Source organism: Aythya ferina, assembly GCF_964211825.1.
Source record: "Aythya ferina genome assembly, chromosome: 4".
NCBI lineage: Eukaryota > Metazoa > Chordata > Aves > Anseriformes > Anatidae > Aythya > Aythya ferina.
Genome location: NC_140300.1, coordinates 12,103,733 through 12,119,615, shown reverse-complemented (window position 1 = coordinate 12,119,615; position 15,883 = coordinate 12,103,733). Strand labels below are relative to the sequence as shown.

General features: G+C 41.2%; 1 protein-coding gene across 2 annotated transcripts in view; it reads left to right on the top strand.

Annotated features, from left to right (window-relative positions):
* The window catches only part of TBC1D14 (TBC1 domain family member 14), a 65,412-nt gene that overhangs the window by 10,425 nt on the left and 39,104 nt on the right, over positions 1-15,883 (top strand). Inside the window, exons 1-2 of one of the 2 annotated variants that reach the window (XM_084517087.1) lie at positions 5,133-5,153; positions 10,830-10,950. In XM_084517087.1, the coding sequence (XP_084373213.1) occupies positions 10,942-10,950 (9 nt within the window). In that variant the 5' untranslated portion in view covers positions 5,133-5,153; positions 10,830-10,941. Of the gene's footprint in view, positions 1-5,132; positions 5,154-10,829; positions 10,951-15,883 lie in introns of those variants that run through there. The other variant, XM_084517086.1, reaches the window with a different exon arrangement.

The following is a 15,883-nucleotide window of genomic DNA, read 5'->3' as shown; positions in this document are numbered from 1 at the left end:
AGCTGCAGGTAGAGCTGCCCAGAAGTTGCAAGGAAAAGCTGCAGAAACCTGGCTCGGGATGGAGGGAGCCTGCGTGGGCAGGCTGGGGCTCACTGGTGCTGAGATCTGCCTGGCCCTGGGGGCTTGCCCTTCTGCTGGAGGCAGCAGAGGACTTTGGTGGCAGTTCTGTCCCTCCCCACTGCTTTATCTGGGTGCCTTCTGAGCTAACTGGTGTCAGCAATGGGGATCTGGAAAGGTTGAGATGTGATTGTCCGGGGAGAGGTGTCAGCCTTCACAATTGGTGTTGGGTGCCCTTACTTGGAAGCTACTTTGTCTGCATGACACAAAATGATAGTGGTCGACCCCTAGCCTGCATTTACTGTTGTATCTCTGTAGGACAAACAAGTTACAGAATTGTCCTGAAATAAACACCCTTAAAGTGAATCTTTTGTAGGTGCGAAGTTGGAGTTCTGCAACAGTGACCTTTATTTCTGATAAAGAAAGATGAACGTTGTTAAAAACTGTGGTATAGTTTTCAGAGCTCCTGTCCTCTAATGCACTGCGTGCAGTAAGGAGCTTTGTCATGTGGCCTGTTTTCCACAAGGCGTTGAACTGTCCACATTAATTTTAATCCCTTTTTTCCCTCTTTATGCATGCAATAACGTAACTTCCATTTAGACTTACTGTTGTGTTACTCCTCCTTTAAACTTTGCATTAAACCTGACCTGAGGGGCTGTTCTTCAGAATAAATGCAAGTTGCTTTTGGAGATAACATCTTCTTTATTTGAACTCCTGGTTGTGGGAAAGAGTTTTCAGATACTCAGCAGCAAAGCTAAGAGGCTTGCTGGTGCTCTTTGTTCATTATGGAAGTTAAATGAAAATTTGCACAGCGGTCCTTTGGGTTGTTGTTCTTATTTCTCACTAATGGCACAATAAGCGAGGACTTAATGCGATCCAATTATTATTTAAGATAAAGTCAAATGTAGATATTTCTTTTTCAGTGACTGGTGGGAAGAATTGCACAAATCTCACACAAGCTAGCAATTTATAGCACGTGGGAGTGTTTCATGTCGCTTGTAGTGTTCAGCTATAATGCTTTTTACTCCTTATCCTCTGTGTAAGGCTGCCTTTCTGAATGCTTCCAGTTGTACAACTCTACACGTTTGTTTTTGAAGAGAAAGAGTGAGACTTAAGTTGATATTGATAGGTGTATACAAGACTTCAGATGGATGGAATAAGCCTGCTTTCGTTTTGATTCTTCGTCTATGGGAATGGTTTGTGAATTAGTGGGTTGGGCAGACTTTGTATCCTCAAGCTGCTCTGCATGAGCTTTCGTCATGTTTCCCGGTGTTAAAGGAGCTGCAAGGACTGGAAGTGACGCTTCGGGGAAGAAGGAGACTATCAGCACAGTCACTGCCATGTGACGCTCCCAGCTATCTAATCAAAACAACGTTTAATGTTCAGCTGACTTTTTGTTTCCTCACTTCCTTATCGGTAATGTCAACTGTTGTAAGTTACCACAAATTTAGAAATCATTAAAGAAAAAACAAACAGCAACATTACCCTGAACTTAAGGAGTACTTAATTTAGGGACAACATTGCAAGGGAATGTTACAAGTATGCTCAGGGATTCTGAAAAATGCGGTAAGTGAGGTAAAATTAGATGGAATAGGTGTCTGCTGAGAACTTTCCTCTCAAAATAGTTAAGGAGGGATAATTGAGTAACTAGTTTTTGAATACAGTTTCCCTTCCATTACCAGTGCTATATATTCTGTGGGAAACTTGGAGTTGGCATTTGCTTTTAAACATCTCAAAGTTCAAACAAGAAATGGTCTTTTAACAAAATTCTGTGGATGGATGGAGGCTTTTTTGGACAGAAATAGTATATGGAGACCGTGGGCTTTCTGGAGCAGAGGTAGGTGGTGTTATGCCTCACTCTGGGTAGTCTGAGTTCTGTTAAATACTGAGTTTGCTGACATGGCAAGCCAAAAAAAATAATAATTCTTATTTGTGAACTGTCGGTCTCAATTCAGGCATTATTACATTGATGCTTTATGGAGGTATCTGTGCTAAGCATCTTTCCATTGTTATTAAGGAAAGTACCTCAAAAGTTTTCAAGCCATCCTGTAAGAATACTATTTAAAAAATACAGTAGATAAATTGTAATTCACACCTTGCCCTGACAGCTGGCAGGATAAATGCAAGACCTGGTACCAACTGTGAGGTAAGACAGTGTATTTACATAGTGCTCAGACTTCTCTTCCTGAGCTGTAGCATTTCCAAAACAATCACAGAGCAGTTTAGGTCCAAAGGGACTTCTGGAGCCCTCTGGTGTAACCTCCTGCTCAGCACAGGGCTGACTTCTGCAGCAGCTCGTGCTGCTCAGAGCCTTGTCCTTTCAGCTCTGAGTACATTCAACCCTCGAGTTACCACAGCCTGTTGGAATATGTGGGCCAGGATTTAGCCACTACAACGATGCTTTTTCCTTCCTTTTATCCAGATGGAGTTGACCTTGCAGTGTCTTGCTACGTTGCCTGTGTGCATCTCAGAGAAGGGTCATCCAGGCTGAACCTCTCAGCATCCCTGTAGCCTTCATCACTCAGCCACCAAAGTGGTCATCTGCTAGACTTTCTCCAGATATTGATCTGTATTTTAGTCCAGGCCCCCAAACTGGATGCGGATAACAAGCAGAGCTTTTAAATCATTTTTCTTCTTGATCTGCTAGCAGAACCTGGTCTGTGCTCAGTCTTTGCTGCTGAGAGGTCTTACTGCTGACTCAGGTTCAGTTCTTGCTCAGGGTGGCATTTCATGCATTCACTCAGGTTTTGATTTGTGTGCTAATAGTACTTCAGCTCAGTGATGCAATCTGCTTTCAGTCTCAGGGAATAGAAGTTTGGGTTGTTCTGATAACACTGGAATACCTGGGAATTTTGCCAACTAGAGAAGAACCATTATGCAGAGTTGATTGAATCGAATGGTTTGAACTTGGACCCAAGTGTTGCTTCTGTATGGCAGTCCCAACTTGCAGGAGCTCCTGTTTCTGAGAAGTCCCCAGAATTTGCCTGGTAAACCAGAGCTGCACATCATCCATGTGCAAAATAGTTCTTGGTTTGCTCCAGCCGGTCTTTACTGCTAAACACTCAGGATTAGCCTCACCTATCTTTTCTCGTCTTCGACGCTTGAGTACGGGCAGCTCTGCTGTCTGTTCTTCTGAACTGAGGGTACCCTCTAAGATAAAAAGATAAACGTAGGGCATTGTAGTCCTCTAGATAAATAGTTTAAACCCTGCTTTTTCTTTTTCCCCTGGAAATCTAATGAGAGATTTCCAAATTACCCCGTTGCAAGCTTTCAGCTCTCCTGTAGTGCAAACTTGAATTGTATTAGTGTCTCCCTCAATTTTTTTTTCAGACCTGCAGGTATCTGTTGCCTTATGAAAGGTGAAGTGCTGTTATTCTTGGTTCTTACAGAACAGACCAAGTGCGCTAGAGGGTTGATGGTTGGAAAACTTCATTTATAAAACTTGATAGGGATTTATAAAAACATTTGTCAGGGAGGCCTACTTCTAGACTGCTTGGCTCTACTTCTGTTGGGTTGTTTTTATCCATAAACCAAGCATTGTTCTTCCTTCACCTTGACCTTTTAGCGAGGTGGGGGTTGGCCTGTTCTCCCACGTGCCTGGTGACAGGACGAGGGGGAATGGGTTTAAGTTGAGCCAGGGGAGTTTTAGGCTAGATGTTAGGAAGAACTTCTTCACTGAAAGGGTTGTGAGGCACTGGAACAGGCTGCCCAGGGAAGTGGTGGAGTCACCATCCTTGGAAGTCTTCAAAAGACGTTTAGATGTAGAGCTTAGGGATATGGTTTAGTGGAGGGCTGTTAGCGTTAGGTTGGAGGTTGGACTCGATGACCTTGAGGTCTCTTCCAACCTAGAAAATTCTGTGATTCTGTGATTCTGTGATTCTGTGACCTTTGGTATCTCTGAGGTAAATTTCTTCAAATCTGGCTTTTTTTTTTTATGTGATTTCGGGATCTTACACAAGGCCTGACTTTTAACTTGTCAGAGATTCTTTGCTGTAGCCAAAATACTGGGATATTTTGGGATGATGCTTTATTTTTTGAATAGTTCAGGTTTGCAAAACCTACCATGATGGAGAGGCGATCTGTGGTGGGGAAGGTTGAATGTGAGAGCCAACAGTGACTTCCTTGAGTGAAGTATTTCCAGAAACCAGTGCTACCTGGTCATGGGTACCAGCTGCTGACATACATGCTCCTAAGAAAATAGATTTAGGGTTACTTAGGGCCTTTTGAGTAGTTTCTTTATAAGATCTTTTTCTCCTGTCCTTCAGTTCCCTAATCGTCATGAGCTATGTGTGTAAGAGTCTTGTTCCTTGCTGACCAGGTAACCAAAATTGTGATTACAATGTGTTGCTGATTTTTCAGAGTAGTTTTTTTATTTTCTCTGCCTCTGGAAGCTATTGAAGTGGCTAGAATGCGAACTTCTAGAGGTGAGAATCTTTTTTTCCCCAATTAATTGAGGGTGAATTACGTAGGATATAAGTGCAAGAATACAAAAGTTTACTGAGAGATGAGAAGAAAACAAATATTAAACCTATTGCCTGAATTCCGTAATGGTGTGAGTGTTTCCCAAACAGCATTAATTGAGTTTGTGCCGTGCCTGGAAAGATGGCTGAGCACTTTTCCTCACTCTGCAACAAATAGTTAATAAAATTTCTGTTAATATACTTTTTGCTTCATAGGTGCTGTGCATTACTTAAAATGCCCTGTTTCAATGTAGGTTTCTGGATGCCTTGCGGAATAACCTCTCTGGAGACATCTCTTTTTACACTGTGCTTATGTGCTCAACATGTGGGTTTACCTAGCTCTCAGGACCTGTATCTCCTTACTGCCCAGCTCTTTAGAAAGCCCGTTACGCACTCTGGTTTGACTGCCTTTGCATAGACCGAGGGGCTCAAGTTATCAGGAAATTTCAGGATCTTCCTCCAAAATAAGCTGAAGGAACTCTGGTTTGCCTCTGTTTCTTTCCTGCCTCTTAAGAATCCGTGCAAGCCCGATACTGATTTGAAATTGTTTTTGAAGATAATTTTGTCCTACAAAGTCTGAACCTTCTGAACTGTCTTCACTGCCCTTATCTCTCATCTGCTCTCCTGGAGAGGCTGGTAAGTTCTTCCAGTTGTTCATTCACATGGCTACTCTAATTGCTTTGTCTTCTGAAAATAACCTTCTTAATGGGAAGACTAATTGACATCTGAATGCGAGCATGTTTTGTGAGAGCAGGAAATGCTGTATGCTTTTTTAACACTCATAACAAGAAGTTACTTGCTATTACAATCATTTTGGGTAAAAGCTGGTAACAAATAGCATCGGGGTGTGCGTGGGTTGGGTCAGTGTCTGCCTCTAGGTGATTCTCAGGCTGGTTTCTTTACAGCATCAGTCTTTTTAAGAGTAAACAACCCGTTAAAACACAAGTATACATGCAAAAGTAACTGCTGTCCTAGGTCAGTGTTCAAGAAATCTGCCACGGAGCAGCACATGCCATCTTCCTTTCCTTTTGCTCCTATCGTTCTGTGCTGTGTGCCAGTGCTTCACCTAGTGTGGTCTTTAAAAGTTTGTCTGAGGAGCCGTGTGAAAATATCACCAGCAAAACAGTTAAAAATGATCAATGCTAGATTTCCTGGAGACCCCAAATACTCTAATCAGGAAACTCCTAAGCCCTAAGTTCCTCTACCCTTTTATTTCAGGCAACTGGTGTGTCTTGGAGATCTGGGGAAAACACCTGTGTGTGTGCCTGGCAGGTGGCAGTGGGTTTCTGTGCCCACCTTGCTGGCTGCCCTCTGACTGCTGCCCTGCGGGAGCCCAGCCCTTTCTTCTGTTGTTTCGGTGATCAGAGCATCACTAAGGTTGGAAAATACCTCCAAGGTCATTGGGTCCAGCCATCCCCCTCCCACCAGTATCACCCACTGAACCATTTCCCTAAGCACCACATCCAACAGTTCCTTGACTCTGGCAGCACTGAACCTCAGAGGTATTTCAGGGGGCCCAGTGCAGAGTTTGCCTGGCTAGAGGGGACTTCACGGAGGAGGCTTACAGCAGAGTCTGAGATCTGGACCAGATCAGGAGCACAAACCATGCCAGCACTGTCTGTGTTCCTCTTGGTGGATAAATTCAGGGGGAGAGGTGGGGAGGGATGAATTTTTGGGAGGAGCATAAGTTATATAAGTTACTGCTGACTTTGAGAGGGATGAACCATGGCTGAAACAGAGAAAATGGAAGACCTGAAAGCTTGTGAAACAGTGCTATGGACTCTGTGTGGCAGTAGCTGCTGGCAGTTACGTGTGCAGACCTTGCAGACCTCCAGACCTCCTGTCCTTTTAGAAAGGATTGGACAGAAATAGATAAACTGTGCTTTGGTAGTGCTGTTTAGAAACATAAACTTTAAAAAGCCTTAATAGGCCATTAAGTAACTTTATTTCAACGGTGCTTATAGAACCCAAGTGAAGTGGTTCTCAGGTTTTACTCAAAAGTAAGGTTTTTGTGACACTGCTGAACGCAGCTATAAGTATCGCCTTCCACCCTTCCCCATGAAAGAAGCAGCTGGGCAGGTCAGTCAGTACACAGCAGCGGTGCAGTCTGGTCACAGGGAAGAATTTTCTGTCTCGTATCGCAGGATGCTCCTTGTAGGTATATAAACACTTACTCAGAAGTTAGAATTAAAATCTCCCGTCATCTCAGCAGAGCTCAATTAAAACAAGGTTAAACACTTATTTGGTGCCAAATGGTGCTTTTAAGGGAATGGTGCAAAAGTAATTTTGTATTTGAAACGTGACCTGTGCTTGGCTTTCCTAAAGTAAGCAGCTGCAGACACTTAGTGTAAAATAGTTCACACGTTGAATGGGAATGCAAATGAAGCCCATGGCTCCACGCTAACCATGCAGCAGATGTGATGCATCCTGTCAGATATTCCTGTTAATGTCCCAGCTGTAAATCAGGACGGGGTGCTCTAGTGGTTGTGAAGAAGACAGCGAGGCTGAGATAATCATCAGCATATGATATTCTTTCCAGGCATGTCAACCCTTTGTACATTTAAGATAGCTAAGTAATTTGTGTCTTAGAACAATTGCAATTAGTTTTTGAGATGTAAGAACACTGGGATTTCTGATTTTTTTTATTTTTTTTTTTTTTTCCCTTTGGAGTGAAAATGGGGTTTCTATTTTTACTAATAAAGCATTTTTGTGATTTTGTCAATCTGCATTTTCCATTAGCTAGAATCTCATTACACATATTACCTTTGGAGTTGAAGTTTTTGGTGAGTTATATTTGTTCAGGGTTGAGGCTGCTTGGGACTTTAAAATCTTAGGAAGCTAAGCACAGGAGGAAAAAAAATCCTTTTTGTGTTACAGTAGCAGACAAATGAAAGTTTTTGCTGTGAAATACTTGTGCCAATATGTATGGCAAAAATCCCTTCCTTGCACTCAGGGTCGTGATAAAACCACTGCTTATGGTGATGTTCTGCATACACTGGACTAAAGAACATTTTACATTATTTCTTTTTTCTCTAAGTCTTCTAAAATGATCTGCAAACGGGGCAGCATCCCTTCTGCTCCTCTCACCCCAGCTCAGCCGCATTGTGGCTTACCTTTACCTTGTTCTTGTCTGGGACAGATCAGGGTTTACCAATGCTGGGTGTCCTCAGTCAAAAGAACAGGTTGTAGGTTACAGTTCTACATCTGATTGGGACAGTTTGCTGCTCCTGATAATGCTCTGTTTTTTGGAAGTTTGGGTGCTGCTTGGAGCGTGTGGAGAGTGCATGAAGAGCATGGACACCAGCAAAACATCAGGACTTAGGTGTAGGCAGACAGAAGGAAAAGACAAAAAGGTGGAGTCAAGCGTGAGTTGCTCTGTTCAGAGTGGGGAATGTCTGTTGACCGTGCACGGTCCTTTCATTTCAATTTTTAAAAATTAAAACAACAACTGGAAATCACTGATGGTGCAAAGAGAGGAGGAGATGCCTGGTGCCCTGGAAATCATGCAGACAGAGGGAACAGTGAGCTGAACAAGCACCGTGCCATCTGCTAGATAAGCAGGAGAAGAGATTACTTAGTAAGATGCTCCCTCTAAAGGGAAGAGAGATTGTATTAATGAATCGATTCAAAGCAAGGATGTGAGATCAACTCAGGCTTAGAGCAGCACTTCCAGCTGAGGGTTATTATACTTTATCATCCCAATTCATCTTTATTTTGCTCCGAAGATAAAGATGTATTGTGGCTTGCTGCCCTTCTTAAAATCCTTCAAAGGAGAATGGGAGGATTGGTGCCTGCATAGACACTTGCTAGAAACCTCTAGTGTGAGTAGATAGGGAAAGAAAGTTGCCTCCTAGTCTTCTAATTGTCTTCTTTTTGCACTTCTAATGAGCTGTGCTGAAAGCCTTTTCCTTGCAAAAGGGCATTTAAATGTGCACAGAGCTGGCACACAGGTGTGGCTCTCAGCTGTGCCCGGTGCTGGAAGTTCGAGTTCTCTCTGCAGATGGGTTGTAGGTTTGTAGTCCTGGATTTAGCTTGTTTGCTTTGTAAGTAGTGACAACCTCTCAGCAAGAGCAACCAACCTGTCTTGTGTTGCCTATCATTTCTTGCCTGCAGTGGTTTTGGTGATGTTATTTGTCATGTTTTCCTTCAAAACCTTTTAAATTTCAGATATATTTTAGAACTTGCTTGATATTTCTTCATTTTAAGTTAAAAGAAACAAAAAATATGCACAACCTTGCATCTGTCTCTTCTTACACTTTATTTCTGTGGCAGCTGTCTCAAACGATCCTGTAAGGTCATCATCTCAGGCTGTCACATATGAACTTGGGGTGCAGTGAAGAGAGAGCTTTCTTTCAAGCTGTTGTTATGCCAGTCTCTTTTTCCCAGCACTGGCACTTGTAGCAGTAGCAGTGTAGCTGAATTTGCTGATTAACGCTTTAATTAGCTTATAAATCCTTAAGTAGCATTAGAACTTCAGTGATGAACTGGAGAGCTTCATAACTGTATTGGAGTGAGTGAATTGTGGAGACAAAGCAAATCTTTGGTGTTGATCCAGTAATTTACCCCACAGAATTATGATTTCTTGCTTTGGGGGAAAAAAAAAAAAAAAAAAGAGGGTGGGATGTCAGTAGGTTTGTGTTTCCCTTCCTGTTTCCCCTACATCTTTATCTGATTTTTATTTTTATTTTTTTATTTTATGCCACAGGGTGGGGGAAGCTAAGCTGGGTTTGTAGAAGTGTAGTTACTCTTACTCCTTAGCTTTGACATCAGCTGTTACTGCATTGTGTGATTTCTGTACCTAAACACCTTGGTCTTATCTTTTAATATGATAATCTGTTCCTGCTGTGGGTTTCAAGGTAACCGTACCCTTGTGATATTGAAGCACGTGATAACTTGTGTAAATACAGGCGTACTGAAGGATGGCAGCGCACCCTACCAGCTTTATAAAATACATTCCAGTACACTCTTGATGCTTGTGCCTCGATTGCTTTCCTCCTATTAAACATTTCTCCTGTATTCCCAGCTACATTATATCTGGTGGGGTATTTATGATACTGTTCATGTTAGCTGATCCAAGGTGGCCAAGAAAAATAACTTTTTGTGTCTGTATCTTTCCTATTGCAGACTTGTGTTCAGCCCATTTACAACATGATGTTCAATACAGTTTTATTTCCCAAACTGCCACACTTTATGAATAAGAAACAATCTGTACTCGCAGGGGTCAGCCCGTTGGGCATCAAGGTGGTAATTGGAAGCGAGGAGAAACAACAGTGCTAGACTGGAAGCATCTGTGCTAGGAAGGTGCTGTAGCTGCGTGCGGATGGGGAAAAAAAAAAAAAGCTTTTGTCTCATCAGAATAGTTTTATTTTCTGTTTAAATGGAGGAATGAAAGCCTACACAGATTGTCCGGGGGGAAAAAAAACCTCCCACACCTTCTGGTACTAAACTTAACTAGCCTGGACATGACTGAATATTCACTGGACTAGCTGGTGGGACAAAAGGGAATCCTTTTAATAACCCCATGGGTGTGCAGTGCCTGCTGTGCTCCTGGGGGAGCCAGGAGGGCTGCTCCCCACCAGCTGCCCTGTTTTGGAAGAATATAGCCACGGTGAGGAGACACCAGTTTGGCACATCAACATCGCTTTGTGATTTAAGAACTAACAGCCTTAATAAAAACAAGTTAACTTGCAGTGGCTTCTTGTTTTGTTTCATCTAAAACCTAGCCAATTTCCCTTTGCTCCTTTGCGTCAGCAGTTCGTGCTGTCTGGCTTTAAGACGGTACGTACGGTGCAGAAGCGCTCTCAGACATTTCAGAGAGACTTCAGAATTAATGTGTTTTGATAGCTGCTTTTAATTTTATTCAGGAAAAACAATGTGAGCAGTCTTTTATAAGAGCAGATCAAATACAGTAACAGGCTGCTATGTTTGCAACCTTTTTTGTGATTTTTGGGTAATAATCTGTTGTAACAGGTGGGTAGAGAATGTTTACACAGCAAGAGATTCAGCTGCTTAGTCTTACTTTAAAACACTGAGGTTGAATGATGTAGAGGGAGGCTAAACAAGAAGACTGCTTTCAGAAAGTTACAAATAAACTTATTTATCTACTAAAAAATCTTATTTATCCAAGTCGGTTGCCATATGGTGGCAATGCTGTATAATGTATCCCTTGGGGATAAGAATCAGTCCCTGCCACCACTAACACAAGAGGGGCTTGTGTGGTTGGGATAAATGAGGTTGGCAAATCATATGTCCTTCTGTTTGTTGTAATTAATCAAACCTTTTTCTTAATCAAACTTTTTTTTTTTTTTGTAGGAATTTGTTTACCAGAAAGCAAAGTGCAAGACTTGAAAAACAAAATGATGTGGGATGGAAGTTGTTTGGAAAAGTACCCATCAGAGAAACCTCACAGAAAGATCCCAAAAAAATGCAAAAGGTATTTGTTTCACTCTATGTTAGGATTAGAGGTGAATGTAGAATACAGCTAAGTTCATGGTGTGTGTATGACTGTGAAGCCTGTTTGCTCAAGGAGTTGCACCTAATTTATAGTAATCTGACAATATAAAAGATGGATTTTGTTAGATTTTTTTAAAATTTCCATGGTAACACAGAGTGCCATTCAAGAGAATATGTTCTGCATAGTTTAAAAACTCAGTACCCCGTGTAAATTATGCTATTTTGGTATAAAACATTTCATGTGAAGATTATAATCAAACTTGGTAGGTATTTTGAATATCTTTTGGTTTTCCTTACCTTGTTCAAGTTTTCACTGGTTTGTAGCCTTTGTGTCATACACCTGTCTATATATAACACGGTGTTTGGAGAGAAATTGTGTTTTGTTGATAAGCCTTGGCTTATTTGTGCTTAAAATCTAATTAAAATTCATGAACTCAGGGTAGCGTCATTGTGGTCGAGTGCCAGAAAAGTCCCGTTGGAATGCTAGTTTCACCCATTGTTTTCTGGAGTGTTTGCTATTTACAGTTGAAACTTTGTATGTATGGGCTTTGCTGAAAACCCAGTTACTGACTTAAAATGCTGCAGTTCAGGAGAAATGAGTGGAATTCTTTCCTAGCACAGTATAGTTCAGAAGAACACATGTATTGAAATTGTTTATTGAAGTGATTCCTTGGAGAGAGAAGTCTTTAAAAGCTTCAGAAACCCCAAAGAATTTAGTTTTTTTGTTATCTTCATTGCTGCTTAACTAGTTGTAGCATTGATTTGTATGTGTATATGAAGCTTGTGTTTGCCAGCAGTAAGTTTTTAGATCAATCTTTTGTCTAATTTTAGACAGATGTGGGTGGAGTCAAGAGATTAAAAAAATAATAATCTTTTCAGGTCATCCTTAGCGAATGAAAAATAGTGAAAGCCCTTTTCTCCTTCTTGGCATATTCCTTTTAAGCTACAGTAATGTTTTTGAAAATATAACAAAGCATAAGAGGATTGGTTTGACTGCAGATAATGCAGGCACATAGAAAATCAACCAACCTGCCTTCCCTGTGGGGAAGGATCTGATGAAATCCAGCAGTGTGGCCCGTAGTTCATGAGCTGCTCCTTCTGTAAGAAGAAAATATCCTCCTTTTATCTTGCTTGCTTCATCTGGGATTTTCAGAGTGCATGTAGGTTAATATTGTATGTGCTTGGGTGTTTTGTTTTTGTTTTTTTTTTTTTTGTATTTCATTGGTATTGGAAGCTTCCTGTTCTCACTTGTTCAGACCACTGAGGCAATGAGGAGGTTTACACAGAGACCGTGTAGCTAGAACTTCAAAACCAGCTGCTGTGTATGAAAAGAGAGTGCTTATTTCAATGACTGTGCTGCTTAATTTAGGATGAAGTGCTCTGGAAATCTGGAAGTCTCATGTGACTGTTGTTAGCTGTGTTTAGGCTTTTAGTTGAAGTGAAGCAATAGCATGTTTTTGAAGGTTTCACTGTGATCAACCATTCTGACCTTGTCTACAGACTGTCCTGATGCAATTAGCAGTTCCAGAGCATTCACCAGAGGTTTTTGATGACACCTATAAGAGCTGTACTCCGACAGTAACTGCAGTACTCTAACACTGAGGTGTCCTCAAGTTTGGGAAGGGTGCCATGTGCCTTTTTCTCCTTCCTGTTCCTGTTCTCACCTCTGTTGGACATTAACAGGGTACTTGAAATACTCGTTTATTGAGTAAAAGCCTTCTGTTCTTTGGCCGCTCCGACTTGACTTACTGATTTGTTTAAGGAAAAAAAAGTAAATATTAATTTTTACTTTTTCATCTTTACTTGAAGACTCATATGAGTCTTCCTGCATGTTGTTTACTCAGTGATGTTACTGTCTAGGTGGTGAAATACTTGTTAACCCACAGATTTGGGGCTCAATCTGTGCAGCTATGGAGGCTATTGACTAGAGTTCCTATTAGCAAAATCTTGGTCTGAGGGAATTCTGAAAGGCAACATAAAGGAAAAGTGATATGTTCTTCATTCTTCACTGTGATTTTCCCATCTCAAAACAAAAAAACAAACCCTCAAGTTGTATGTAACCCTAAACTATTGAAAGTCCTTTGATTATTTAAGATGCCACAACATTGCCTGACTGTAGTAGTAACTAGCTATCAATGTACAGTTACCGGTCCTCAAATGTAACGTATCTAGGGAAATCAATCTGATCACACTTGCTTGGTATGAAGCTCTTTGTGCGCAGGACCCAAGGTGACTGAGTCATCGAGCAGCAGTTTCTCAAGTCAGCTTCTTCTGCTTCTGGACAGGCATCAAAGAAACCCTTTGTGCCAGGTCAGCTGGTCAGAGCCCTGTGACTTCGCTGCTATGGTTGTGGTTCCATCCTCTCATACCTTTAATATATGGATGAAATGTGATTTTTTTTTTTCTCCCAGAGTGAGGTGAATGAAGTTAACTGCAAAGGTAATCTTCTGAAAAATAGCATGGTCCATTTATGTGTACATTTTTTGAACTTACACATGAAGGGAGCAAGCTTTAAAAACACTCGTATTGTACATTTTTTTCCTGATATTTTCCCCATAATCTCACCTGGGAGTGAAAGAAACTTGCAAGGATTTCCATGAAGCACTTAAACATTGTTGATAGAATTACCAGGTCTCATTGCCTTCTATTTGTAAAATAATTGGTGACAACTCCAGACCCTCAAACTTGCAGTTCCCAAGTTGGATGTTGTTATCCTACAACTACAGGAGGCTGTCTGCCTACGGCTGAGCTATGAACCACTTGTAAGAAGTAACATTCTTTCTCTATGACCAAGAGAACGGTCAGACAGGTTTTGAGCACACAAAGCTTTTCTTCAGTCCTATAAAAACTCCTTTAACAGCACTCGCTTGTTTGACTAGTGCATGTAAGGCACAGGATCACACTCCGTTTTGATGATAGGGGAATGAAAATCAGTCCAGCAATGTTGGTGTTTGCCCTACTTTTGACTGCAGACAACAAACACGAATGTTACAGTTTGGGTACAGAACCTTTCTGGTGGTAGGCTAAGGCTGGCTTCCTTTGCAATCTCGCTGAGAAGCGTTGTACGTTTTTTACCCAGGTAAATGTTTTAAAGCTTAAAAACTGTCAGAACAAGTAGTAGCATCTGAGAAGCTGTAAATGCATTTACAGTGGAGGCTTGCATGATTAATTTTTTGTATCAATTAGCTTCAGGAATCCTGCCTGAGCAGAACTGGTTAAGCCAGTTGCATTTATAAGAGATGCGTCAAAAGGCCCGGGAAGTCAGATGACAGTACTTCACTGAGAGCAGTAACCGAAGGCAAATCATCTTCCCAGCTATACGGACCGTAAGGCTGACCTTGGCTTTGTGGCCATTGCTCAAAAGGAGCACTTCTCAGGGTTGGTGCATAAAGCAGATGTAAACACCCTGTGTTTGCAACTTTTTTTTTTAATTTCTCAAGATGGTTCACTCTCAAACTCTTTTAAAAAACTTGACATAAGGAAAGATTGCATCTTCTTTAAGTATCCTTGTCTCCTCTTGTGATCAGTCTTCAGCTGGTCACTCAAAACCTTGCCTATTAAGACTAATGCACACAGAGGAGTCAGCCCCATTGTAGCTGTATCCTAAGATGCATTGCAGTTGTCTTGCCCAAGGAGGAGCCTGAATTAAATTATTTATCTCTGTTGTGTCTCATCCTTTGTCTCAAAACCCATTTTTGAATCAGTGTGTAACCTTTTTCCCCCTTTCAAATGTGCTGGGTGCATCAGTGGAAACAGTTCAATTTAACTTTAACCATATCAATTCCCCTAAGAGCTCAATGGAATTTCGGCATTTTCTTTGAGTACCAATACCACTTTAATCCAGCACATAACAACATGTGAGGCCTTTCAGTTAACAATCTTCACTCACAAATGCAGCTATAAATATTTCTTGAACTCACTTGATGCCCAGAAGTGTTCTGTATTCGGATTTCTAATGGTAGTTCCTTAACATTAAAAAGTAGCTATAGATATTAACCTAGGGATCATCATCTTTCCAAACTTATAAGAGTTTCTGTTCTGAAAGCTATAGTACTTCTTTTCATGGGGAGGGGAGGCTTTTTTTCCTCCCATATGTGTAAGGATTCAAATAAATGAATACTGGGGAGTGACTCTTGCTGTGACACCACCGATGATGAAAACTGTGCCTGCCTTAGACACAGTGGAAAACTACAGTGGTTCATGGATATAAATGTGTGGATAACAAGTTTGTCAGTGCAAGGCTTGAAGAGGAGATTGCAGCTGTGCTGTAGGTGCAGCAGCAGCATAAGAGCTTTACAGCCAGGCCTTTCAGCACACTTCATTTGTTTTGCCCTTCCTGCTCCAACAAAGTCATTTGAGTCGGGTTGTTCAGCCTTGATGATCACATCATTCCTATCGTACAGATTGGTGTCGGCACATTCCCACCGCCTCCTACCAAAATGTGTTTTTTTGTTGTTGTTGTTGTTTTGGTCACTTTTTTTTTTTTTTCCTTTTGGGGGCGGGGAATAGGTCTTTTTTGGTACCAGTAATGAAATTTCCCAACTGGGGACACAACAACTTTCTTTTAAGAGTGATGTACTAAAAGAGAGTAAATTGACATGATTTACCAGCTGTGTTTGCCTTTAATTAGATCGTGACTCTAAGTGGGATCAATATTCCTGTCAATCAAAATCAGTTGTACTTAAGAGGCTCACTATGCAGTATATGATAAAGTGAAAATAATCTGGTGAAACAGCTAAATACAGTGCTTGGTGTGTAGGTGATTATATATATGTATTGATTGGACCAATAGTTAAGCTTGTAACAGTACTGGACAAAAAACTCTTACAAACTGATTTGGGTCAGGTGTCATTTAAGTCGATCTTGTTTTGCTTTTTTTTTTTTCTTTTTTAAACTGATCTTAACTTTCCTGA